At 43.1% G+C, this 27,454-nt stretch overlaps 1 protein-coding gene across 2 annotated transcripts in view; it reads left to right on the top strand.

Moving 5' to 3' along the window:
* LOC140191983 (uncharacterized) overlaps positions 1-14,356 on the top strand; it is a 194,720-nt gene extending 180,364 nt beyond the window's left edge. For both annotated transcript variants that reach the window (XM_072249887.1, XM_072249886.1), the window contains 2 exons: positions 560-656; positions 12,579-14,356. In XM_072249887.1, the coding sequence (XP_072105988.1) occupies positions 560-656; positions 12,579-12,746 (265 nt within the window). In that variant the 3' untranslated portion in view covers positions 12,747-14,356. The remainder of the gene's footprint in view (positions 1-559; positions 657-12,578) is intronic.
* Positions 14,357-27,454: the final 13,098 nt, after the last annotated feature.

Raw genomic sequence — 27,454 nt, 5'->3', positions numbered from 1 at the left:
TCCACATAAAAGGCAATCCATGAAAGAACACAGCCAAGGATCTCAGGTCAATGGAATGAAGCCCTCAGCTACTGATGCAGTTCAGTCGATCCAGAAAGCAAAATGGCAATAACGCAAAGTATATTCATATATTGAGCAAACGGAAAGGTTTAGCCAATAGCTCCTTGGTTCTTTTATTTCATTTTACTGATAAAAACATACTTCCTTGCATTTTTAACATGGATATCCTTTTTATGAAAGCTTTTATAATGGAGTATACAGTAGGGTGAAACTGAAGATAAATTATCCTGGTCAGCTGTAATTCTTAACACAAACTAAATAACCTCAAGCAAAGCATTAATCTCTTTGGAGATATAGTAACCAGACTTTGGGTCTGCCTAGTGAATGTAATAATTATAAGTAACTGTTGTGATTTACAGTAAAACTTGTAACTTGAGAGAGGAAGCAAAGTGTTTTGAAGTTATTTCTGTTTGTGTTTGTTGTCATGGTATTGTGGTAAATTATGCATGCAATCTCATGTAAGTTATTGGCATCTTAATTTTTTTTTCTTTTATTGCAGAGACATTTCACAGTTTAAACCTCTGTCCAGTGCAACTTCTGTAACGATGATCACAGGAGAACTTTATGATGAACTGCTTCCTGATTCTCTGAACAAGGCAAGTACTGAACCTGGATCAATGGGAACTTACAGTATTGCCCTGCAGAGAATGTGAAAATCCATTTGAAACTATGTCTACGTAATGTGCAATAGTCACAGGATTGTAAGGTCCTCTCCTAAAGATGTGTATGGCACCTAGCTCTCAAGAATGAAATGGCCCTTCTAAACTCTGTAGGTTTATTGTTCTGTACCCTACAATATTTAGTTTATGCTCTTTATGCATAATTCATTTGTAGATATTATTCTTAAGTTATTGGGCGTTGCATGTGTGCTTTACACCCTGTGCTGCACTGTGCTTTATGTGTGCTTTACACCCTGGTCCGGAGAAATGTTGTCTCATTTAATGGTATACATGTATATAGTTAAATGACAATAAGCTTGACTTGACCTGTGTTATGCAACAGTAAACTTTGAATTATTTGAATAATTATCTTTGAATTATCTAATTGGTTTTGAATATTAATGAAAATTAACAAAATGGGTATTAATCATGGATATGTGATAGCCATCATGCAGTTTAAATAACAAATGTTGAGGAAGCACCAGGTTTCTAATATATATTAACTTTATGGTGTCATCATCTACTTCTGGGAAGCAAGATATTTGCAGTTGCAAATACCTAGTTGTTTTAGTCAATGTTTTATCTGAAACTTATAACATTGAGCCTATTGTTTTGGGGACAGAAGCAGGTGATTGCTAAATATTTTAACCATATACTGTACCAAACAGCTGAGTGTTGATATTGGCCCAAGTTTCATGCTTGCAACTGTCCTAGACATTGCCGAGCAGCAAATTGTTGTAATCAAGATCCGTACATTGAATTACAGCACACCTCATCAACTAATCTCAGTGATGAATCTTCTTGAGGACTTTAAGATGACCAAAGTGAATAAAGGTTGGACATTGGCATGGATGTTACACTCAGTGGCCACTTTATTAAGTACAGGAGTGGAACCCGTTGTAGTCTTCTACTGCTGTAGCACATCCGCTTCAAGTTCTGATGTGTTGCACATTCAGAGGTGCTGTTCTGCACACAACGGTTGAAATGCGTGTTTATTTGAGTTACTGTCATCTTCCTGTCAGCTTGAACCTGTCTGGCAATTCTCCTCTGACTTCACGTTAACAAGGCATTTTTGCCCATAGAACTGAGCTCACTGGATTTTAAAAAAATCACACTATTCTCTGTGAACTCTAAGAGACTGTTGTGTGTGAAAATCCTAGGGGGTCAACAGTTTCTGAGATACTCAAACCACCCCGTCTGGCGCCAACAATCATTCCACAGTCAAAGTCACTTACATCACATTTCTTCTCTGTTCTGATGTTTGACCTCAACAACAACTGAACCTCTTAACCATGATACCATGCTTTTATACATTGAGTTGCTGCCACATGATTGGCTGATGAGATATTTGCATTAAGGAGCAGGTGTACAGATGGATCTGACAAAGTGTCCATTGGTGATTGCCTCGTACCCAATTCTATCCAATGCTTTTTGCTCTTTGCTCAGTATAAGGAGCTGCTAAATCAGGTTGGAATAAGTCTTTTGTCAGGATTTTATGCTAATGGTCACTACCTACTCACATTATAGCTGAGCAATCTAATACCACTTCCCCCATCCCCTTCATCCCCCACACCATCCCTTTAATTAAATAGAACTTCTAGAACCCCTGGGCACCACCTACAGGGAGCATTTTGTACTTGTACTCGCCATTTTCCCTTGAAGGTCTAACTGTTCATTCTGGACTACAGGTCTTTCTTTTGAGGCTACCGTATATCAGACACGGCAGGAAGAGGAAAGAAAATTAGAAAGTTACAGCCACTCATCTTATTGTTCCTGCACAAGTTCCTTGAAAAAACACACTTACTAAATCTCACACTGGTTTTCAGACTCAGTTTTCAAACATTTTAAAATTAGGATGACAACTTTTGAAACTCTCCAGGAAAGATTTTGGAAACTGACAACAGAACTGAAAAGAACTCATAATTTCCTGTGAAGATCTTTCAGCAATGGTTTTGAATTTATCAGCTGTGGTTTTTAACAAAATGAGTGGAGGATTTTCTTTTTCCCTATCCTTTCTATCACTAGTATTCATTATCTTTGATGCCTGATTTAAGTCAGCTTTTAAATTTTCTCTCTTCCAAAGGATTCAGACTTAACCCCTCAAAAATGAAGACTTAACAACATCAGAGTAAAGTACATTTGCAGTTTTTTTAACATTTTGATTGGTTTTCTATCCAGAAATGTACATAATAAATCAACTGAGGTGTAATTAATGACTAATCACATGATGGATTTTTGTAGACCAGTTTGGCGTTGAGCCTACTAGGGGTGTTATGTAATGAACCAGAGGTAATTAAGGAGCTTAAGGTAAAAGAACCCTTAAGAGACAGTGATCACAATATGATTGAGTTGAACTTGAAACTTGATAGGGAGAAATAGTCTGACATAGCAGTATTTCAGTGGAGTAAAGGAAATTACAGTGGTATGAGAGAGGATTTAACCAAAGTAAATTTGAAGGAGATGCTGGCAGGGATGTCAGCAGAGCAGCAATGGCTGGAGTTTCTGGGAAAATAAGGATGGTGCAGGAGAGATGTATTCCAAAAATGAAGAAATACTCAAATGTCAAAACAGTACAACCATGACTAACAAGGGAAGTCAAAGCTAATGTAAAAGCAAAAGAGAGGGCATCTAACAAAACAAAAATTCACAGAAAGATAAAAGATGAGGAAGTTTTTAAAAACCTATAAAAAGCAACTAAAAGAATCATCAGGAGGGAAACGGATAGTCATAGTCACAGTCATACTTTATTGATCCCGAGGGAAACTGGTTTTCGTTACAGTTGCACCATAAGTAATTAAATAGTAATAAAACCATAAATAATTAAATAGTAATATGTAAATTATGCCAGGAAATAAGTCCAGGACCAGCCTATTGGCTCAGGGTGTCTGACCATCCAAGGGAGGAGTTGTAAAGTTTGATGGCCACAGGCAGGAATGACTTCCTATGACGCTCAGTGTTGCATCTCGGTGGAATGAGTCTCTGGCTGAACGTACTCCTGTGCCCAACCAGTCCATTATGTAGTGGATAGGAGACATTGTCCAAGATGGCATGCAACTTGGACAGCATCCTCTTTTCAGACACCACCATCAGAGAGTCCAGTTCCATCCCCACAACATCACTGGCCTTACAAATGAGTTTGTTGATTCTGTTGATGTCTGCTACCCTCAGCCTTCTGCCCCAGCACACAACAGCAAACATGATAGCACTGGCCACCACAGACTCGTAGAACATCCTCAGCATCGTCTGACAGATGTTAAAGGATCTCAATCTCCTCAGGAAATAGAGACAGCTCTGACCCTTCTTGTAGACAGCCTCAGTGTTCTTTGACCAGTCCAGTTTATAGTCAATTCGTATCCCCAGGTATTTGTCATCCTTCACCATGTCCACACTGACCCCCTGGATGGAAACAGGGGTCACCGGTGCCTTAGCCCCCTCAGGTCCACCACCAGCTCCTTAGTCTTTTTCACATTAAGCTGCAGATAATTCTGCTCACACCATGTGACAAAGTTTCCTACTGTAGCCCTGTACTCAGCCTCATCTCCCTTGCTGATGCATCCAACTATGGCAGAGTCATCAGAAAACTTATGAAGATGACAAGACTCTGTGCAGTAGTTGAAGTCCGAGGTGTAAATGGTGAAGAGAAAGGGAGACAAGACAGTCCCCTGTGGAGTCCCAGTGCTGCTGATCACTATGTCGGGGACACAGTGTTGTAAGCACACGTACTGTGATCTGCCAGTCAGGTAATCAAGAATCCATGACACCAGGAATGCATCCACCTGCATCGCTGTCAGCTTCTCCCCCAGCAGAGCAGGGCAAATGGTGTTGAACGCATTGGAGAAGTCAAAAATCATGACCCTCATGTGCTCGCTGGCTTGTCCAGGTGGGTGTAGACACGGTTCAGCAGGTAGACGATGGCATCCTCAACTCCTAGTCGGGGCTGGTAGGCGAACTGGAGGAGATCTAAGTGTGGCCTAACCATAGGCCGGAGCAGCTCCAGAACAAGTCTCTCCAGGGTCTTCATGATGTGGGAGGTCAATGTCACCGGTCTGTAGTCATTGAGGCCTCTGGGACGAGGCAGGACGTCTTCCACAGTACAGGAACACTCCGGAGCCTCAGGCTCAGGTTGAAGACATGGCAAAGTACTCCACATAGCTGAGGGGCACAGGCTTTGAGCACCCTGGTACTGACACCATCCGGGCCCGCAGCCTTGCTTGGGTTGAGACGTTTCAGCTGTCTTCTCACCTGTTCAGCTGTGAAGCCCACTGTGGTGAATTTGTGTGGGGAAGGGGTATAGTCATGAGAGCAGGGTGGGGGACTGTGAGGAGGGGTAGGAGGGGAGAGTGAAATATGTGTTGGTTGGGGGCTGACAACAGATGAATCATGTGGGGGATGGGCAGAGGCCACAATGTCAAATCTGTTAAAGAACAGGTTAAGTTCGTTGGCCCTGTCCACACTGCCTTCAGCTCCTCTGTTGCTAGTTTGCCGGAACCCAGTGATGGTCCTCATCCCACTCCAGACCTCTCTCATGTTGTTCTGCTGGAGTTTCCGCTCAAGCTTCCTCCTGTACCTGTCTTCAGCCTCCCTGACCCTGGCTTTCAGGTCCCTCTGTATTGCCCTCAGCTCCTCCCTATTTCCATCTCTAAACGCCCTCTTTTTAGCGTTCAGAATGTCCTTAATGTCCTTTGTTACCCATGGCTTGTTATTTGAATAACAAAGGACAGTTCTTGTTGGAACATTGCAGTCCACATAGAAGTCTGTGAGCCTATCAATATCCACTCCATGTGGCTCACAGAGTGCCTGCCGGTCTGTCACCTCAAAACAACCCTGGAGTGCCTCATAAGCCTCCTCCGACCATTTCCTCACTGTCCTCGAGGTTGCAGGTTTACTCTTCACCTGAGGCACGTAGCAGGGTTTTAGATGCACCAGGTTGTAATCTGATCTTCCCAGTGGGGGGAGAGGAGAGGAGCTGTACGCATCCTTAACGTTAGCATACATCAAATCCGGAGTCCTCTCCCCTCTGGTTGTACAGCTCACATACTGCATGAAGTTGAGCAGTGTTCTAGCCATGGTAACATGGTTGAAGTCACCCGAAATGGTAATGAGGGCACTCGGGTGCTGTGTTTGTAATCTGGCTATGACGGAGTAAATGATGTTACACACCGACGTCGGGTTGGCAGAGGGAGGGATGTACACAAGAACCACAATTGCATGTGAGATTTCCCTTGGCAAATAATATGGGCGGAGTCCAACAGCAAAAAGTTCAATATCCGGGCTACAGACCCATTCCTTGATCGTAATATGCCCAGGATTGCACCATCTGTTATTTACCAGAACAGCAAGCCCCGCTCCTTTACGCTTACTGCTCTCAGTGCAATTCCGGTCAGCCCCAACGGTCTGGAAGCCGTCTATGGAAACGTTTTGGTCGGGTATGTCCACGTGCAGCCACATTTCAGTAAAACACATAACATTGCTCTCCCGAAATATTCTCTGACTCCTGGCTAACGCCGTCAACTCGTCCACTTTATTACCCAGCGATCTCACATTGCCCATAATGAGAGAGGGAAGACACAGCTTATAACTCCTCTTCTCCATAAGTCGCTGTTGTCTCAACCCGGTCCTCTTCCCTTGCCTTTTTGATCCCCCTCTGCATCCTCAGTGTGTTTTCCTCCAGATTTCAGCTGGGGTGTCCACTACTCTGTTCGCTAAACCGGCCAGCATAAGCGCAATCAGCTGGTCCCTGGAATAAACAATGCGACCATACTGCTGCCCCGCTAATGAGATGTGTCCGAATGTAACTATTTCCAGTGCTAAAAACCCATATAAAACTCTCCGCCAGCATGTTAGAGAGGGTGCAGCTTCAACGTGTTACTGTGAAAAAAATACAACAAATAATGTAAGGTAAAAAAGTTTAAAAAGGAAGAAAAGTAAGAAAACTAGACGGAGCAACTGTAACAGGCTGCATGCACGACCGGCGCATGCGCGCTAAGAAATGCGCAAGAAGAAATATGAAAGCAAGCTAGCAAACAATATCAAAGTGATAGTAAAAGCTTTTTCATGTAAAAAATAAAAGATGAGAGTGGATATAGGACTGCTAGAAAATGAGGCCAGAAAAATAATAATGGCGGACAAGGAGATGGCAGATGAACTATATGAGCATTTTGCATCAGCCTTCACTGTGGAAGACACTGGCAGTGTGCCAGATGTGCGAGGGAAGAGAAGTGAGTGCAGTTACTATTACAAGGGAGAAGGTGCTCAAATACGTAAGTCACCCGGACATGATGAACTGCACTCTAGGGTGCTGAAAGAGGTAGTGGTAGAGATTGTAGAGGCATTAGAAATGATCTTTCAAAAATCATTGGACTCTGGCTTGGTGCCAAAGGACTGGAAAATTGCAAATGTCACTCCACTCTTTAAGAAAGGTGGAAGACAGCAGGAAAGAAATTATAGACCAGTTAGCCTGACCTCAGTGGCTGGGAAGATGTTGGAGTCAATTATTAAGGATGAGGTTATGGGGTACTTACCGACACAGGACAATATAGGACAATGTCAGCATGATATCCTTAAGGGAAAATCTTGCCTGATGAACCCGTTGGAATTCTTTGATGAGATTACAAGTAGGATAGTTAAAGGGGATGCAGTGGATGTTGTATATTTGGACTTTCAGAAGGCCTTTGACAAGGTGCCATACATGAGGCTGCTTACCAAGTTAAGATCCCATGGTATTATAGGAAAGTTACTACCATGGTTAGAACATTGGCTGATTAGTAGGAGGAAGCAAGTGGGAATAAAAGGATCCTTTTCTGGTTGTCTGCTAGTGACTAGTGGTGTTCTGCAGGGGTTGGTGTTGGGACCGCTTCTTTTTATGCTGTATGTCAGTGATTTAGATGATAGAGTAGATGTCTTTGTTGCCAAGTTTGTAGATGATACGAAGATTGGTGGAGGGGCAGGTAGTGTTGAGGAAACAGATAGGCTACAGAAGGACTTAGACAGATTAGGAGAATGGGCAAGAAAGAGGCAAATGAAATACAATGTTGGAAAATGTATGGTCATGTACTTTGGTAGTTGAAATGAATGTGCAAACTATTTTCTTAACAGGGAGAAAATCCAAAAATCTGAGATGCCAAGGGACTTGGGAGACCTTGTGCAAACATCCTAAAGAACCAATTTGCAGGTTGAACCGGTGATGAGGAAGACAAATGCAATGTTAGCATTTATTTCAAGAGGTCTATAATACAAGAGCAGAGAAGGCATTGGTGAGGCCTCACCTTGAGTATTGTGAACAGTTTTGGGCTCTTCATCTAAGAAACGATGTGCTGGCATTGGAGAGGGTTCAGAGGAGGTTCACAAGGTTGATTTCGGGAATGAAATGGTTATCATATGAGGCACGTTTGATGGCTGTGGGTCTGTACTTGCTGAAATTTAGAAGGATGAGGGGAGATCTGATTGAAATCTTTCGAATGTTGAAAGGCCTAGACAGAATTGATGTGGAAAGGATGTTTCCCATCGTCAGGGTGTCTAGGGCAAGAGGGCATGGCGTTAGGATAGAGGGGCGTCCATTTAAAGCAAAGAAATTTCATAGCCAGAGGGTAGTGAATTTGTGGAATTTATTACCACAGACAGCTGTAGAGGCCAGGTCATTGGGTATATTTAAGGCAGAGTGTGATGGGTTCTTGAATGGACATGGCATGAAAGGTTACAGGGATAAGGCCAGGGAGTGGGGCTGAAGAAGGGAGGTAAAAGGATCTGCTATGATTGAAAAGCGGAACAGACTTAATGGGCCGCATGAGTTTCCTTTAGGTGCTTCCGTTTCCTCCCGTAGTCCAAAGATATACCAGTTGGTAGGTTAATATGTCATTGGGACTTGTTCTGTAGTTGGGCTAGGATTACATCTAGGGTTTGCTGGGCGGTGTGGCTCAAAGAACTGGAAGGGACTATTCCACCCTCTATCTCATTAAATAAATAAACCCATCTGATTTTATCACTATAATCAGCTTGTAAAGCACCTTCCAAGTACTTACGTACATAGTTTCTTAGCTTATCTACACTTTTCAAAATTATGCCATTTAAGTAAGGTATCATGCCTGTGCTTCCATTGTAAGATGTTTCACACTTTTCCACACTGAACTCCACCACTCATGGATTGTCTCTTTTTAGCATTTGATCATTCTCTTAAGTTCATCACTGTTTGCGTTTCTGCCACATTTGGTGTTATTGGTAAACTATATGATACTGTAGGTTGTTCATGAAATGTAAGGAGAGCTGGAGCAAACCATCAACATTCTGAAAGAATAATAATGCACCTCCAGACCTTCAACTGCTTTGAAATCAATTTTTGAAGTGCGGTCAGGATTACTGCTTAATAATACATGCAGAGATTTAAAAATTTTGCAATGCCAGCTACGTTTTTGACTCCAAGGTTAGCAGGCAAGGTCTTTGTGTTGATTATTCACCTGCCTGCAGGAAATCCTTACTTGAACTGTCATTTGAATTTTTAAATGTTTTCACAAAACAAATGCAGCTATTTTTTCAGTGGCCTGGCTAACTCCAACCCTGAAGAAGGTTTGCATTCTGGATCTGATCTGTCACAACAAATAGCTCATCACATAATGTTTTGGAAACATTTCAAAGCGTTCAGTTGTATAATGAAAGCAGGTGTTCAAGTCAAAACATGCAGTTTAATCTCATTCCGGTTAGAATTTAAAGTCTGTAATTTTATTTATAAAAGAAGATTTAAGTTCTGAATAAATGGCTAATACTCCCCTCTAGGAAATAGAGGAATTTATAGTAGCTTATAGTAGAAAAGGGCCATTTGATCAATTCTGTCTGCTAGAGAGCAAAGAGCTACATAAATTAATTCCACCTTCCAGTATAGGTCCAAGCCCTGAAGGTTATAGTTCTCTGAATACAATGACTATTCATGTGTGATGCAGGTTTCTGCCTCCACCACCTGTCTATACAGACTCTATTACTCTCTGAGTGAAAACGTGTTTCTCCATCTCCTCCCAAATATATGTCTGTATTACTTCAAATTTACTGTATGCCCACTGAATTTTGAGCCTTCAGATAATTGGAATATTTCCTTTCTATACATTCTCTCTAGGCCTCTCCTAAAATTTTGCATGTTATATGAGTGCTGTAGATAGGGTAAATTGCAACCAGGCTTTTCCCACTGAGGCTGGGTGAGGCTAGCATTAGAGGTCAAGAGTAAAAGGTTAAATATTTAAGGGAAACATGAGGGGGAGCTTCTTCACTCAGAGGGCGGTGAGAGTGTGGAGCGAGCTGCCAGCACAAGTGGTGGATGAGGGTTCGATTTCAACATTTAAGAGAGGTTTGGATAATCACATGAATGGAAGGGGTATGGATAGCTATGGTCCAGATGCAGGTTAATGAGACTATGCAGAATAATGGTTTGGCACTGATTAGATGGGCCAAAGGACCTGTTTCTGTGTTGTAGTACTATATGACTCTATGATAATTTAATTTCTTTCAGTCTCTCTGTTCCAAAGCAGAGAATCTTAGCTGATGCAAACTTTTTGTTTTAACTGGGTTTTGCAGTCCTGCGAATATCTTCATGGGACTATTAAAGAATTGTGGGTGCAGATGTAATGACTTACAAGGAAGTAATTAACTGTGAACATAACAATAGTAATGTGAACCCCTGAAGGTCTCTTATCATTGGCTGACCAAGATGTTCAAGGTGGATCAGGAAAATAAAAACTTCAGGAAGGTAATCAGGAAAGTACACAAGCTAAAAGCCAACAATTATCATGAAGGTCAGGGCATCAGTAAAAAAGTGATTTGTATGTTCTAATCGTTTATCTATAGTTAATCAATATCATATGGCATTGACATGACATTGATACATATAGGTAGCATAAAGTCTTAATTTTAGTGTTGCAGTTAGATGGTTGTACAATACAGTCCAGGGGAATATGGGAAAGGATTTCAACTAAATTGTCAAATTATGGTTTAATATTTATTGTTACAAATCTGCTTCATATATTTGAAGCAATCCTCGGACTATGGGCTTGGGAGAGGTAACTCACCAATGTTGATTTTCTTATACTTACTGTGAATTTGGAGAATTTTATGAAGACAGCATTGATGGTGTTTTCCAATTCCTGGGGAATCCAGTTAGAATATTCCTGGTCTCAAGCAGTGATCTGAGCTGTGTAGTAAACCATGATTTTTGTGCTATGTTTGATGTCTTCATCTTTAAATATCTTGTAGCTAAATTAAACAAAGGTCCTGCTGATGTGTTGAAGGCAGTGGTGAATTTCGACCATGCTGTCTCCTTGATCTCTTGATAATTTTTATCAGTCAGGTTCTGATATTTTTCTAGGTGGAGAAGCCAAGAGTCTTTTCACAGCTATTGATTATGGTGGACTCCAGGGTAGCCCATAAACAGGTAGATAGGGTCGTAAAGAGAGCTTTTGGCACATTGGCCTTCATAAATCAAAGTACTGAGTACAGAATTTGGGATGTTGTGTTGAAGTTGTATAAGGCTATCCATAAGGCCTAATCTGGAGTATTGTGTGCAGTTCTGGTCCCCTAGCTGCAAGAAAGGTATCAATAAGAGTTCACAGAAAATTTGCAAGGATTTTGCTGGGATTTGAGAAGCAGAGTTGTAGGGAAAAGTTGAATAGGTTAAGAATTTATTCCCTGGAGGATAGGAGAATGTGGGGAGATCTGATGGAAGTATTCAAAATTATGAGGAGTACAGATTGGGTAAGCAGGCTTCTTCCACTGAGGTTGGGTGAGACTAGAACTATAGGTCATGGGGGAAGGGTCAAAGGTGAAATGTTTAAAGGGAGCATGAGGGGGAACCTTTTCACTCAGAGGGTGGTGAGTGTGTGGATCTGGGTTCAATTTTAATATTTAAGAGAAGTTTGGATAGGTACATGGATGGGAGGGGAATGGAGAGCTAGAGTCTGAGTGCAAATCAATGGGACTATGCAAAATAATAGTTCGGCACAGACTAGATGGGCTGAAGGGCCTGTTTCTGTGATGTAGTCTTCTATGATGCTAATACTCTGTGACTGTGGACACTCTGTAGCTGCTGTTTGCCAGAAGTCAGTGCATCGTCTATATGAAGCACTGTCTCAGAAGAGCCAGCTTTTTGTGAGGCCTTGAAAGATTAGACATTGATCTTGTGGTTCTGTTTATGCTGTATTTGATATGCTTTTGGGGAGATGTAACAAGGCAAAGGAATATCCACTAAATGGGAGAATATGGAGCAATGTTGCACGCAGTATTATTTAGAAGTTTATATGCACTAATTCTTAAAAGGTAACAGGATAGATCGATCAGGTGCTTGAGAAGACGTACAGGAAATTTTGCTTTCTTTCCCAAGACACAGAATGCAAGAACAGAGAAATTTACATAATTGTAGTTGGCCCATATTACAGAGACAATGTTGTTGCACTGGAGAGAGGCAGAAGAGATTTATAAATGCGTTACCACACTGGAAAATTGTCCCTGAGAGAAAAGATTAGATAAGCTTGGGTTGCTTTCTTTGCAGTAGAAGCATGATTTAATTGAGGTGCCAACATAGATAAATTGGAAGGACCTATATCACTTGGCAGAGGGATCAAAAACCAGGATGTATGGATTTAAAGTAAGTAAGTGGTAGAAGCATTTGAGGTGAGGTACTTCAGCTTGACTTTGCAGAGAAGCAGCAGTATGGAAAATGTTGCAAATGAATAGAACTGGCCCTCCTCACCTTGAAACTCTCTGCAGTTTCATATCCATTTAAATTCTAAACTTCTCTCTGCTGTAATCCCATCAATCTCTTTGCACTTCCAAGCCTTGGTTTTAGAAACACTATGTTTAAATATTCTCTTTTAATGTTTACTACAGGTCATGTTCCAGTTTCAGCAACGATTCAGTGCGCAGAATTATCCCTTGGTCAAATGGATCAAAATTAAAGAGGCAGACAGACGGATGATCTACAAAAATCCCACTGATGTCGTCAGACAGCTTAAAAAAATTATAAATAAAAAGAGAGTCAAGCAGGAGAGTGGGTAACTTCGCCTCAGTATTAGGCCATGTCCATTGGTTTCTCCAGCATCTGAAGAAGAATATCATAATTGAGGATCTGTAGATGTTGCCGCATGTTGATGAAGATGGCATTTTCAAGCATGTAAGTGTGTAGAGACACTGGATAAGGTAACAAGAATGGGTAGCTCGGCTGGTTGATGGTTGGGTTTCCAATCTTGGCAATTTACAAATGTATTTGCAAACATTCCATCACCATATGAGAAGACATCGTGAGTACGCTGTTAATTGTGATGTGTTGGCCTTTATGTACTTACCAATCAGCTGACTGGTCAGCTTTATGGAAACTCAATTGTGATGTAGGGAGGAAGTCTCATTGCTGAATGGTTACGTGGCAAACTTTGTGCATTATAGTCTGGAATTTTGTCTATATTGGCTCATAAATAGGATTGAGATCTACATGTCTGTTGACAGAATTGTTTGTGGAAAACCATGCTTCTGGGAGTTCTAAGCAACACACAAGGGTCTCGGCCTGAAACATCGAGTGTTCACTCCTTTCCATAGGTACTACCTGGCCTACTGAGTTCCTTCAGCATTTTGTGTGTGTTGCTTTGGATTTCCAGCATCTGCAGAGTTTAAAAACGTAAACACGAGGAATTCTGCAGATGCTGGAAATTCAAGCAACACACATCAAAGTTGCTGGTGAACGCAGCAGGCCAGGCAGCATCTCTAGGAAGAGGTACAGTCGACATTTCGGGCTGAGACCCTTCATCAGGACTAACTGAAGGAAGAGCTAGCTCTTTGCAGCCAATTGATATTCATGGATCCTTGTGGATAGCTTTCTCCCAGTTGGGCTGATGTAATATTTGCTGCAGTCCCTGCACTGGATTTTGTAGTCCACATTGGTCTTGTTCAATAGCTTTGCTCGGTAAAGATCCAGTCAGCTGATTGGTAAGTATATAAAGGCCAAGCATTCAGAGAACACATCGCAATTAACAGCGCACTGATGATGTCTCCTTGTACAGTGATGAAACATTTGCAAGTAAATTGCCAAGATCAGAGGACAACTCAACACAACTAACAGAAGATTTTGCCTCCTGAAACATTGTGTGAAAGTCTTTGAGAAATGCAATACAAGCAAATGAAAGAACTGCTGTAACTGATTAGCAGTTTCCCTTAAGTTTAAAGTGGCATTCTGTTTTGTTTAATATGTATAAGGTTTAGATTTGCAACTTTTCATATGCATTACACACATTCTGTTACCACAAAGAGAAAAAAATAAATGATTAATGTGTTTTGCATTAATTTGTTACCTGTCTGCAGGAATGATGGGTTGGCTTCTTTGTTCCTGTCACCCAGGTCTAACGATAAGATTGGTCACTGTAGAACGTTTCCTAGCTTTCTTGGCATTTTCTGAACTAATCAGACCATTATAATTTATACAAAAATAGTTGTCTATCTTAGTAGTTGTGACAGCTTAGTTCCCTGGACAAGGGCTATGTTTCCGAGGATACAGTGATTTTGATGTGACTAATACTGATATCGAGGTAATCGTGTTTCTGAACCAAATGGACAACCGTCTTTTGGGTAGCCTTGCCTTGGAGTATGGGTGGTCAATCACTTGCAATAAAGAAATATTGGAGAGAATTCATTGTCTCAAGACAGTTATTTACACAAATATATTTAAGTTTTGAGGGTGGAGAAAACTGCTGCTTTCCTTGCAGTGTCCAGGATCCATCTAAAAGGGATTTTGTTTATCTGGGTTTATTCTCAACAAGCATTTGGAAATTTCTTTGACTCTTTTCCAGATTTTCTTTCAATTATCGATATTGATTTCTCTGATTAATGTGCGTTCTACAATTAAAGGTGATACTAAATTGTGTGTGTGAAAACATGAATGCATATACACCTTCGAGAGACATCTTCAGGTATATGTTAGGCACAATTTCACAATTGTATCCAGGGATGAAATTCCAGTACTGAAATTACCAGCTTGTTTAACGTTTGAACTTCTATCACCCTGCTTTTAATAATAAAATGCTTTATGCCTCCGTATGACAACCCTGGGATTGAAGCACATTGCCAATGTTTATTGATGCAAAGGTTTCCACTAATAGTTTGAAATGGTTGCAGACTTCTTACTTATTTAGGTTCAAGGTAGGAAGAAATAAGTTCAGTAAGACGAGAGAGAAATCAGTTTATCAATTAGCACCTTTGCTCCGTCTGCCAAAACAGGTAGGATTTCCCAGTAGACAATCATTTTAATTCAACTGTCCATCTCCATTCCAACATGTTAGTTTATGGCCTCCTCTACTGCCATGATGAGGCCACTCTCAGGTTGGAGGAGCGACACCTCCTATTCTGTCTGGATAGCCTGCAACCTGATAGCATGAATATTGGTTTCTCTAACTTCTGGTAATTACTCCTACCTCCCTCCTTCTCTCTTTTCCATTCCCCATTCTGGCTCCCCCTCAACACTTTTCTCCTCCTCACCTGCACATCACCTCTTTCTAGTGCCCCTCATACTTCCCTTTTTCCCATGGCCCACTCTCCTCTACTATCAGATTTCTCTTCAGCCCTTTAACTTTTCCTACCTATCACCTCCCAGCTTCCCACTTCATCCCCCTTCCTCACGTGCCCCCCCCCCCGTCTTCCCCCTCACCTAGCTTCACCTATTGCCTACCAACATAAGACCATAAGACATGGGAGCAGAATCAGGCCATTTCGCCATTGAATCTGCTCCCCCATTCCATCATGGTTTTTTTTAAACCCTTTCAACCCATTCTTTTGTCTTCTCCCCATAGCCTTTGACACTGTTACTAATCAAGATCTGATCAACCTGTGCTTGAAATATACCCAATGACTTGGCCTCCACGGCTGTTTGTGGCAATTAATTTCACAGATTCTCCACTGTCTGGTTAAAGAAATGACTCTGGAGAGTAGAAGAGTGAAATGGGTCTCATTGAAATCTCCTTGATCCCTGAGGCTGTAGGAAACATCCTCTGCATGTCCACTCTGTCTTGGCCTATCAGTATTTGATAGGTTTCAATGGGTTTTACCCCCCCCCCCCCATTTCTTCTAAACTCCAGTGAATGAAGGTCCAAAGCCATCAGATACAATAGCCCTTTTTTCCCGGTATCATTTCTGTGAACCTCCTCTGGACATTACCCAATGCCAGCACATCTTTTCTTAGATAAGCCCAGAACTGCTCACAATACTCCCAAGTGCAGTCGGTGCCTATGAAGCCTCAGCATTACACCCTTCCTTTTATATTTTAGCCCTATCAAAATGAATGCGAACATTACATTTTCCTTCCTTACCACTGACTCAATCTGCAAGCTAACCTCTGGGGAATATTGCATGAAGTCCCTTTGCACCTTGGATTTCTAAACTTGCTCTCCCTAGCAAAGAAGAGGGTGGAACAGTGTTTAATAAGTACCAGTAAAGTAGCAGGAAGTACTTAGTGTCAGTCTTCACAGTGACAGTAACAGGCCAGAGATTTAAGAGAGTCAAGAAACAAAGGTAAGTTGAGAGGTGAATATTACTAAGGAGAAGGTGCTGGGGATGTTGAAAGTCCTGAAGATGGATAAATCGCCTGGGTCACACAGTCTACACCTTAGAATTCTGAAAGAGATAGCTGGACAGATTGGGTAGACTTTAGCAGTGATCATTCAAGAATCACTGGAGTCAAGGAAGGTTTCAGCAGTCTGGAAAATTGCAAATGTGTTTGATAAGGGAGGGAAGCAAAACACAAGAATTTATAAGCAGTTAGTCTGACCTCAGTGGTTGGTAAGAGAGTCCATTATTAAGGAAGAAATTTCAGAGCACTTGATTGTATATGATAAGATAGGACAAAGTCAGCACACTTTTGTTAAGGGGGGATCTTGTCTGACAAACTTGTTAGAGTTCTTGTGAGGTAACAAGCTGGTTAGACAAAGGCTAACTGGATAACTGGACGTTATTTACTTGAATTTTCAGAAAGCCTTTGACTAGGTGCCACAACCAAGGTTGCTAAACAAAATACAAGCCCATGATGTTAGAGGCAAGGTACTTTTAGCATGGTTAGAAGATTGGTTGACTGGCAAAAGTTAGAGAGTTGGGTAAAGGGGGTTCTTTTCAAAATGGCTGCCAGTGATTAGTGAGGTTCTGCAGAGGTCAGTGTTGGGACCGCTTCTTTTCATGTTATATATTACTGATCTGGATGGAGAATTTGATAGCATTGTGGCCATAGTTGCAGACAATACCAAGATAGTTGGAGGGACAAGAAGTGTCGCAGAGGCGGGGAATCTGCAGAAGGACCTGGACAGGTTGGGCAATTGGGCAAAAAAGTGGTAGATGTAAATGAATAAGGGTGTATACCATTTTCTAAATGGAGAAAAATTCACAAGTAGGAAAGGAAAAGAAGAGTTGGCAGTCCTCATGCAGGATTCCCTCAATGTTAACTTGCAGGCTAAGTTGGTAGCAATGAAAGCAAATGTACTGTTATCATCCATTTTGAGAGATCCAGAATATAAACATATGTATTAAAGCATGTTGAGGCTTTATAAGGCATTGGTCAGACCTCATTTGGAGTACTGTTGAGAAATTTTGGAGCATATATCTTAGGAACAACATGCTGGCCTTGGAGAGCTTCCAGAGGAGATTCACAAGAATGATTCCGGGAATGAAAGGCTTAACATATGAGGAGTGTTTCATGGCCCTGGGCCTGTACTTTGATAAGAGTTCAGAAGGATGAAGGGGAATCTCATTGAAACTTCTGGAATACTGAAAGACCTGGATAGAGTGGATGTGGAAAGGATGTTTCCATTAGTAGGAAAGTTTGGGATTTTCAGGTACAACCCCAGAATTAAGGGACTTCCCTTCCAAAACTGTGGTGAAGAGAAATTCCTTCAGCCAGAATGTGAATCTGTGGAATTCATTGCCACAGAAGCCATGGAGCTAGTTGGGTATATTTAAGGCAGAGATTGATAGGTTCTTGATTAGTAAGGGCCTTCATGGTTATGGGGAGAAGGTGGGAGAATGGGATCAAAAGAATCAGCCATGATTGAATGGCAGAGCAGACTTGATGGCCCAAGTGGCTTAATTTTGCTCCTATATCTTATGCAGATGCTGGGATCTGGAGAATTTGTAACTGCAGGTCAGGCAGCATCTGTAAAGGTCTGAATGTAAAGGAGAAATAGCCAATATAAATATATGGTGGAGAGGCATAAGGCAAGAGCTATCAAGTGATAGGTGCATCTAGGTGAGGAAGGGTTGATGGGCAGATGGAGTGAGGGTTGTAGGTGATTTGTGGAGACAACAGAGGGCTACAGATTATGAAATCTGTTAAAAATGGAAGGTGCTGATTGGAACCAGATTAGGGAGCGATGCCTGGCAGATGGAAATAGGGTGGGGGGGGTTGCGGGGAGGGGTAGGAAGACAAAGGGAGCGAATTGGACTCAGTGTGGATGATAAGCAGCTGGGACCAGGTGAAGGTGGGTAAATAAACTAGATACTGTAAGGATGACTGAAAAGGCAGAGATTCACATGTAGCTCCTCCAATCTCATTTATTTCATTTAGCATTCCCGATGTGGCCTCATCTGCATCGGCAAGATTGAGTGTAGGCTAGGCAACTGCTTTGCTGAACATCTGGGCTCTGTCCACAGATGCTATCCTGAGCTTCTGATAGCATGTTATTTGCCCTTCCTTCCCCAGTTCAGCAGCAACCAGACTGTTCTTGGCTTCCTCCACTGCCCCACTGCCTGGCTGAAGCTGAACGCTAAACTAGAGGAACTTCAGCTCATATTCTGCCTGAGTAGTTTATAACCCAATGGCATGAACAGTGAATTCTCCAACACACACAAAATGCTGGTGGAACGCAGCAGACTAGGCAGCATCCATAGGAAGAAGCACAGTCGACGTTTCAGGATGAGACCCTTCGTTAGTCCTGATGAAGAGTTTTGGCCTGAAACGTCGACTGTGCTTCTTCCTATGGATGCTGCCTGGCCTGCTGTGTTGCACCAGCATTTTGTGTGTGTTGCTTGAATTTCCAGCATCTGCAGATTTCCTCGTGTTTGAGTGAATTCCCCAGTTACGCATAATTTGCACTCTGCTGGTTTCTTTCTCCCTCTCATTACCCAGGTCCTCTCACTCACTCCTTCTTTTCAAATCCCCCTCCCCACCATTCTACATTACCCTTCTTCCCCTCCCCCACCTGCATCCACCCTTTATGTACAGATCCAGAGAAGGAAAGAATTTGAAATCAGCTTTCCAGCTGGATTAGAAGTTTTGTAGACAGGAAAAAGATCCCACGGTCTGCCATGAGGTCCCCTGGCCAGGACAATGGACATGAAGATAAAGGCAGCAGAAGAAAAGTTCAACATCATGTCATGCTTGAAACTGATTAAGTTGGGGCAAAGATGGATGAAGATAGACCCCAGGTGACTATTGCTTGTTTCAAATAGAGCATAGAACTTATAACAAACAAAAAACCGTTGGTGAACTAGGAGGTTGTTTGTTTGCTGAGGGCTAGATCTGTGGAATTTCAGGCTGGTGACCCAGGACTGTACAAGAAAACCAGGTATGACTTGTGGAGGGCTATTTCGAGAGTGAAGAAGCTATTCCAAGTGAGGTTGGTGACAACAATGGATGCACATCAACTCTGACAGGGTTTGCAAAACATTACTTCCTACAAAGCGAAACCCAATAGCATGAATGGCAGCGATACTTCACTACCAGATGAATTCAACACTGTCTATGCCCGCTTCGCAGCTGTGAGGATCCCTGCTGCACCCAGTGACACTGTGATCTCTGTCTCAGAGGCCGATGTCAGGCTGTCTTTCAGGAGGGTGAACCCTTGCAAGGTGGCAGACCCTATTGGAGTACCTGGTAAGGCTCTGAAAACTTGTGCCAACCAACTGGCGGGAGTATTCAAGGACATTTTCAACCTCTCACTGCTGTGGTTGGAAGTTCCCACCTGCTTCAAAAGGGCTTTAACCAGTGCCAAAGAAGAATGGTGTGAGCTGCCTTAATGACTGTCGTCCAGTAGCACTCACATGTATGGTGATGAAATGCTTTGAGAGGTTGATTAAGGCTAGAATCACTCATGCCTCAGCAAGGACCTTGACCCACTGCAATTTGCCTGTCGCCACAATAGGTCTATCGCAGATGCAATCTCAATGGCTCTTCACACGGCCTTAGATCACCTGGACAATACAAACACCTAAGTCACGATGCTATTTGTTGACTATAGCTCAGTGTTTATAGTTACAGTTCCCAAGATCCTGATCAACAAGCTACAGAACCTGGACCACTGTATCTCCCTCTGCAATTGGATCCTTGACTTCCTAACAGCAAGACCACAATTTGTGCAGATTGGTAGTAATATCTCCTCTTCACCGATGATCAGCACTGGCACACCTTGGGTGTGTGCTTAGCCTGCTGCTCAACTCTCTCTATACCCATTACTGTGTGGCTTGGTATAGTTCAAATGCTGCCCAGAAATTTGCTTATGATACAACCATTGTTGGTAGAATCTCAGATGGAGATGAGATAGGAGGGGTTATTGATAAGTTCATGGCCTAAGGTAGAAGGAGTCAATTTTAGAAAACCTAGCACATTTATTTTTCAACATAGTCCCCTCCTACATTTACACACTTAGTCCAGCGGTCGTGGACCATACGGATCTTGGTCCTCCAGAAACTGTCCACAGCAAGGGTGATTGATAAGTTTGTGGCCTAAGATAGAAGATGATGAGTTATCAACTTCAAACTTTCTGCATAATCACTCAATATGTTGGACTGAGTGTGCATGTAACGAGAGCTGTATAACTCATCTTCTACCTTAGGCCACAAACTTATCAATCACCCCTTGTATACCAGCTATTTGAGTGGTGTCGCAGCAACAACCTCGCACTCAACATCAGTAAGACTAGAAAGCTGACTGTGGACTTCAGGAAGGGTAAGACAAGGGAACATGAACCAATTCTTATAGAGGGATCAGAAGTGGAGAGAGTGAGCAATTTTAAATCTTGAGCCTCTGAGTCTCCAAGGAAAGCCACCGCTACAACCTGCAACCTGGTCATCTCTGAGGCTGGAGTATGCAGATGTTTCCAATGAGTGGACAGCCGCAAGGCTGCAGGACCAGACAGCATCCCAGTACTTAGGATGTGCGCAGTACAATTGGCAGGTGTGCTTACATTTTAAATCTCTCCCTCTCCCAGTGTAGAGTGCCTTCCTGCTTCAAATTATCCACCATTGTCCCTGTACCAAAAAAGACTAAGGTCAGGGGCGTATCTACGGAAAATAGCGCCTATGGCAAGCACTGAAATTGCACCCCTGTCTAAACATCTAACACCCATCTTTCAGATAACTTTACCATAATATGAGCTCAAAAATACAAGTCAAACTCGTTAATCTTTTAATTAACAAATTATGGCACTACATGAAAATTATAACTACACTTTCCTTGCTTTCACTGATGCAAATTGGTCTATGATGTGATCAAAGTCAGTTTTTTCAGTTTCTTCTCTTTCTACACTCAGCAGAGCAAGATCACAGAGTCTGCCTTGACCCATGGAGGCTCTCAAATACGAAAGTATTAGCTTTAACTTGCTGAATGATCTCTCACAGCTGGCGACAGAAACTGTGATGGTTAGCATTATCTGAATAGCAATGCAAAGATTGGGGAAGACGCTCTCATCTCCATACTGAACAATAAATTCAAGGAGCTCTTCAGGTCTTGATATTTTCATGTTGACCCGCCTTGATAGCAACATTCTGCAATCCAAAATTTCTTCATATAGCTGGTGTCCATCAACATCGTACAATTCACCCAAATTTTTGCACTTCTTCTTTAGGTCGTTACTGTCAGCACATGACACAGTCCTCGACATCGAGAAGGAACCCAAACTTGGCGTCAGTGTCGATGGTTCCAAAAAACGTGACCATCATTGTATCCTGCTTGGCTGCATGTACACTCACCAAGTTGAGTGAGTGATTGTCGTAATTCACAAACACTGCCAGGTTGTTTTTCTCTCTTATTCTTTGATGAACACCACTTCTGTGTCCAGCCATCACAGCAGCGTTGTCATAGCACTGTGACCGACAATCTTGTAGCTCCACTTCATCCTTCTCTAGCTGTTTCAAGATGTCTTCAACCAAGCTCTCAGCATCCTTCTGGCTTATCTAGATAAAATCAAGGAAGGACTCTCTAACACGGACTGTTTTCCTCTCAAAATTAACTTCCACATATCTCACTACTTCTGACACCTGCTCACAATGTGCCTAATCAGGAGTCGAGTTGAACATGAGACCATAATACTTGGCTTTACGAATGCTTCTCAGTAAACTCTGGCGAACAGTGGATGCCATCATGTGGATGAATTCGTTCTGGACACCTGGTGAAAGATAAGACGTGGATCCAGGATGACTTTCCAAATGAGTGAGGTGTTCTTTTATGACAGGGTCAAGGATGGCCAGTAGTTCAGTAAGCCAAGGGAATTTCCCACACTGGAGTCATTGTCTAGCTGAAGTGACTCCCTGTGTCCTCGCAAAGCCAGGTTCTGAGTTGCAAGGAATTTTATGCAGCGAAGGATTCTCATCAAGATATCATGCCACTTCTGCTTTTCCTTCTCAATCTGGGACTGAAATACCACGTCAATAACTCCTCTGTTTCCAGCTAAATTTCTTTCCACTGTGTGAAGCATTCCAGATGATTCTTGGCATTCTCATGAACACTAATCCTTTCAGGTGCTTTCCACTGGTTGAATCCACTTTCCTGCTCCAATGAGGATTGATGGTCTGACCGGGAATAGAGAAGACAACAGATACAAAATGCAGACTTTTTAGAAGTGGAATAGACCAGCCAGGAGCCAGTCACTTCCTCACCACGACCATTTCCCAATTTCCTCTTGAACTAAGTTTTGTTCATTGAGCGGTTATTTGTTAGTAGGAAAAGCCCCTCATTGTTCTGGAAATACTTCAAACCCAGCTTTATTATTTCTGTTCTCAACGTGTCAGGCAGAATTGCTTTTCCAGTATCCTTGTCGAACTTCAGAAGTCCAATGTCATGCTGTTCAATCACTTCTGATATGACAGTTCGAGGCTCTTTGACACCATCCAGTTCACTAGGTTCAGTGTCGTCAGGTAAAATCTCATCGATAAACTCAACATCACCACCACCACCATCGTCTTCCCCTCCTGTCATGTCCACATTCTCTGTGGCAGCCTCACTCTTAATCTCAATATACTCGGATTTATCTGACTTGATTTCCTCCTCGGCTTGTAACGCATTTGTACTTGATCCACCTTCGGATTCTAACAAACTTGTAGCAGGTGCAGGCGACTCCATGCAACGTGTCAGACTACTTGTTCCAGGCTTTTCAGAGAAGGGCATGAAGAACTTGCTCAACTTCTTGGCTTCTTCCACCTCCAACTTTTGTCTCTTCGGTCCACTTTCCTTCTTCGTGAAGAAACATTTCATGGTCTTCTTACACAATGCTCTGAAGTAAGGCCATCCTAGTGCTTCTCACCCATGATGATCAAAGACAGATCATACATCTAAAGAAAATTATTTTTTCACTATCCGAGGATGGCTTGTCTGACTTTAGTAGAAACTGCTCAGTGGCACCCAGGAAACGTGCCATACCTTAGATACGCCACTTACCGAGGTAACATGCCTGAACGACTGGCGTCCTGTCACACTTACCTCAATAATAAGCAAATGCTTTGAAAAGCTGGTCAAGGATTACATCTGCAGCTTGCTACCACCCACACTGGACCCCCTACATTTCCCCTACCGACATAACCAATCGACAGATGACGCAATAGCCACTGCTCTACATACCGTCCTTACAAATCTGGAGAAGAAGGATGCCTATGTGAGAATGCTGTTCTTGGACTACAGTTCAGCATTCAACACCATAGTTCCATCCAGGCTCAACAAGAAGCTCAGAGACCTCAGCCTTGACCCTGCCTTGTGCAGCTGGATCCTGGACTTCCTGTCAGATCGCCAGCAGGTTGTAAGAATGGGCTCCCTCACCGCCAACCCTCTGACTCTCAATACAGGAGCCCCTCAGTGCTGCGTACTGAGTCCCCTCCTTTACTCCCTGTATACCAGGGGTCCCCAACCTTTTTTGCACTGTGGACCGGTTGAATATTGACAATATTCTTGCGGACCAGCCGACTGGGGGGTGGGGGGGTGGGTAGGGTTGCTCACTTTCTCACTGTGTTTACCCTGAGAAAGACTACCATGACCATGAAGCCTTGTGTGGGCACCTGTGTGCGCATGCGTCCCATGCACGTACATGCCATATGCATGCGTGTACGTGCCAATTTTTTTTCTACAAATCAGTTTTGGCGATTCTGTCCAGTGAAACTACACTGTACATACATTAACACGAGGAATTCTGCAGATGCTGGAAATTCAAGCAACACACATCAAAGTTGCTGGTGAACGCAGCAGGCCAGGCAGCATCTCTAGGAAGAGGTACAGTCGACGTTTCAGGCCGAGACCCTTCGTCAGGACTAACTGAAGGAAGAGCTAGTAAGAGATTTGAAAGTGGGAGGGGGAGGGGGAGATCCAAAATGATAGGAGAAGGCAGGAGGGGGAGGGATGCAGCCAAGAGCTGGACAGGTGATTGGCAAAAGGGATATGAGAGGATCATGGGACAGGAGGCCCAGGGAGAAGGAAAGGGGGGGGAAACCTAGAGGATGGGCAAGGGGTATAGAAAAAGGAGAGTGAGAGATAGAATGTGTGTATATAAATAATGGATGGGGTACAAGGGGGAAGTGGGGCATTAGCGGAAGTTAGAGAAGTCAATGTTCATGCCATCAGGTTGGAGGCTACCCAGCCGGAATATAAGGTGTTGTTCCTCCAACCTGAGTCATTTTTACATCTTTATCTTCATCTTTACAGTAGAGGAGGCCGTGGATAGACATGTTAGAATGGGAATGGGATGTGGAATTAAAATGTGTGGCCACTGGGAGATCCTACTTTCTCTGGCGGACAGAGCGTAGGTATTCTCCCTCGATGAGGCTTTTCATTCCAGGATGAGGGAGATGTCCTCCTTTTTTAAAGAAAGGGGCTTCCCTTCCTCCACCATCAACTCTGCTCTCAAACGCATCTCCCCCATTTCACGCACATCTGCTCTCACTCCATCCTCCCGCCTTCTCACCTACCACCCCACCAGGCTCTGGGTCCAACATATTAATTTCCGTAACTTCCGCCACATCCAATGGGATCCCACCACTAAGCACATCTTTCCCTCCCCCCCCCTCTGCTTTCCACAGGGATCGCTCCCTACGCGACTCCCTTGTCCATTCGTCTCCCCCATCCCTCCCCACTGATCTCCCCCCTGGCCCTTATCCTTGTAAGCAGAACAAGTGCTACACATGCCCTTACACTTCCTCCCTTACCACCATTCAGGGCCCCAGACAGTCCTACTAGGTGAGGCGACACTTCACCTGTGAGTCGGCTGGGGTGATGTACTGCATCTGGTGCTCCCGATGTAGCCTTCTATATATTGGCGGGACCTGACGCAGACTGGGAGATCGTTTTGCTGAACACCTACGCTCTGTCCGCCAGAGAAAGCAGGATCTCCCAGTGGCCACACATTTTAATTCCACATCCCATTCCCATTCTGACATGTCTATCCACGGCCTCCTCTTCTGTAAAGATGAAGATAAAGATGTAAAAATGACTCAGGTTGGAGGAACAACACCTTATATTCCACCTGGGTAGCCTCCAACCTGATGGCATGAACATTGACTTCTCTAACTTCCACTAATGCCCCACCTCCTTGTACCCCATCCGTTATTTATATACACACATTCTTTCTCTCACTCTCCTTTTTCTCCCTCTGTCCCTCTGACTATACCCCTTGCCCATCCTCTAGGTTTCCCCCCCCTTTCCTTCTCCCTGGGCCCCCTGTCCCATGATCCTCTCATATCCCTTTTGCCAATCACCTGTCCAGCTCTTGGCTCCATCCCTCCCCCTCCTGTCTTCTCCTATCATTTTGGATCTCCCCCTCCCCCTCTCACTTTCAAATCTCTTACTAGCTCTTCCTTCAGTTAGTCCTGACGAAGGGTCTCGGCCTGAAACGTCGACTGTACCTCTTCCTAGAGATGCTGCCTGGCCTGCTCTGTTAACCAGCAACTTTGACGTGTGTTGCTGTACATATATTATTTCTACTTTATATAGGCTGTGTATTTATCATATCATTCCAGCTTTTACTATATGTTAGTGTTATTTTAGCTTTTATGTGTTATTTGGTATGATTTGGTAGGTTATTTTTTGGGTCTGGGAACACTCAAAAATTTTTCTCATATAAATTAACGGTAATTGCTTCTTTGCTTTACGCCATTTCAGTATGAAGGATTTCATAGGAACGCTCTACCTTAGCAGGGGAAAGACGGGACAAAGGCGGTCCCGTATGGGACAAACAAATTTAGCCCAATATACTGGATGTCCCGGCTAATACGGGACAGTTGGCAACCCTAGTGGGGGTGGGGTGTTAATCATGACTGGAATATAGGTGACAAGTCAACTATAAGTCACTTATAAGTGGCTAATACACTCAATTTCGTTTCTAAAAGGGTTTATCTAACGAATTTAATATTAATCACACAGTGCATCACATGAATACAGTGATAATTCAATTATAAGTCACTTATAAGTCAATAGCATCATAACATTTTAAGTAACGTTTGGATATTAAACACACAGCACATATTTTCATCATATGAACATATAAAATCATTGCAACACACCAATATCGCTGAATCAGTGGGAGCTCTGGCCTTGTTTTCCTGCAACAAGACAGTCCTATCGAGGGGTAATGGGAGACAGCAATACTCGAAGGGGGTTCCTTATGTCCAGTTTATTCCGCAATTTAGTTTTCGTTGCATTCATTGCAGAAAACCCGGCTTTGCAGAGATATGTTGGAAATGGAAGCAACGTTTTCAGTGCTTTCGTGGCTATCTCAGGATATTTAGTCTTGACTTTGATCCAGAATGCCGGCAGAGATGTTATATCGAACATACTTTTCAGCCCGTCATCATTTTCATGCTCGAGGAGTTGATCTTCTTCCCGCGCTGACATGGATGGCGTGTGAGTAATGACCTTGCGTGTGTTCAAGTTCAACAGTGGGCGTGACAGGGAATGAGGAAAGGTGCAGCTGACTCATATCGCCAAATCATATCGTTTCCTCGCGGCCTGGTAGCACATGCTTTGCGGCCCGGTACTGGTCCGCGGCCCGGTGGTTGGGGACCACTGCTGTATACCATGACTGTATTGCCACACACAGCTCCAATCTGTTAATTAAATTTGCTGACAAAACTACATTGATTGGCCTTATCTCAAACAATAACAAGATGGCCTAGAAGGAGGATCTCTATGACACAGTGATGTCAAGAAAACAACATCTCTCTCAATGTTGCAAAAACAAAGGAGCTGATTGTGGATTACAGGAGGATCAATGGATCTGGGGTTGAGAGGGTAAACAGCTTCAAGTTCCTCAGCATCCACATCACTTAGGACCTCACGTGGTCTGTACACACCAGCTGTGTGGTGTAAAAGGCACAACAGTGCCTCCTTCACCTCAGATGGTTGAGGAAGTTTGGTATGGTCCCCCAAATCTTAAGAACCTTCTACAGGGGCACAAATGAGAGCATCCTGACTGGCTGCATCACTACCTGGTATGGGAACGGTACCTCCCTTAATCACAGGACTCTGCAGAGAGTGGTGCGGACAGCCCAAT

The sequence above is a fragment of the Mobula birostris genome, assembly GCF_030028105.1.
Source record: "Mobula birostris isolate sMobBir1 chromosome 1 unlocalized genomic scaffold, sMobBir1.hap1 SUPER_1_unloc_1, whole genome shotgun sequence".
Classification (NCBI taxonomy): Eukaryota; Metazoa; Chordata; class Chondrichthyes; order Myliobatiformes; family Myliobatidae; genus Mobula; species Mobula birostris.
The sequence above is the reverse complement of the archived record's forward strand: the minus strand, read 5'-3'. Positions and strand labels throughout refer to the sequence as shown.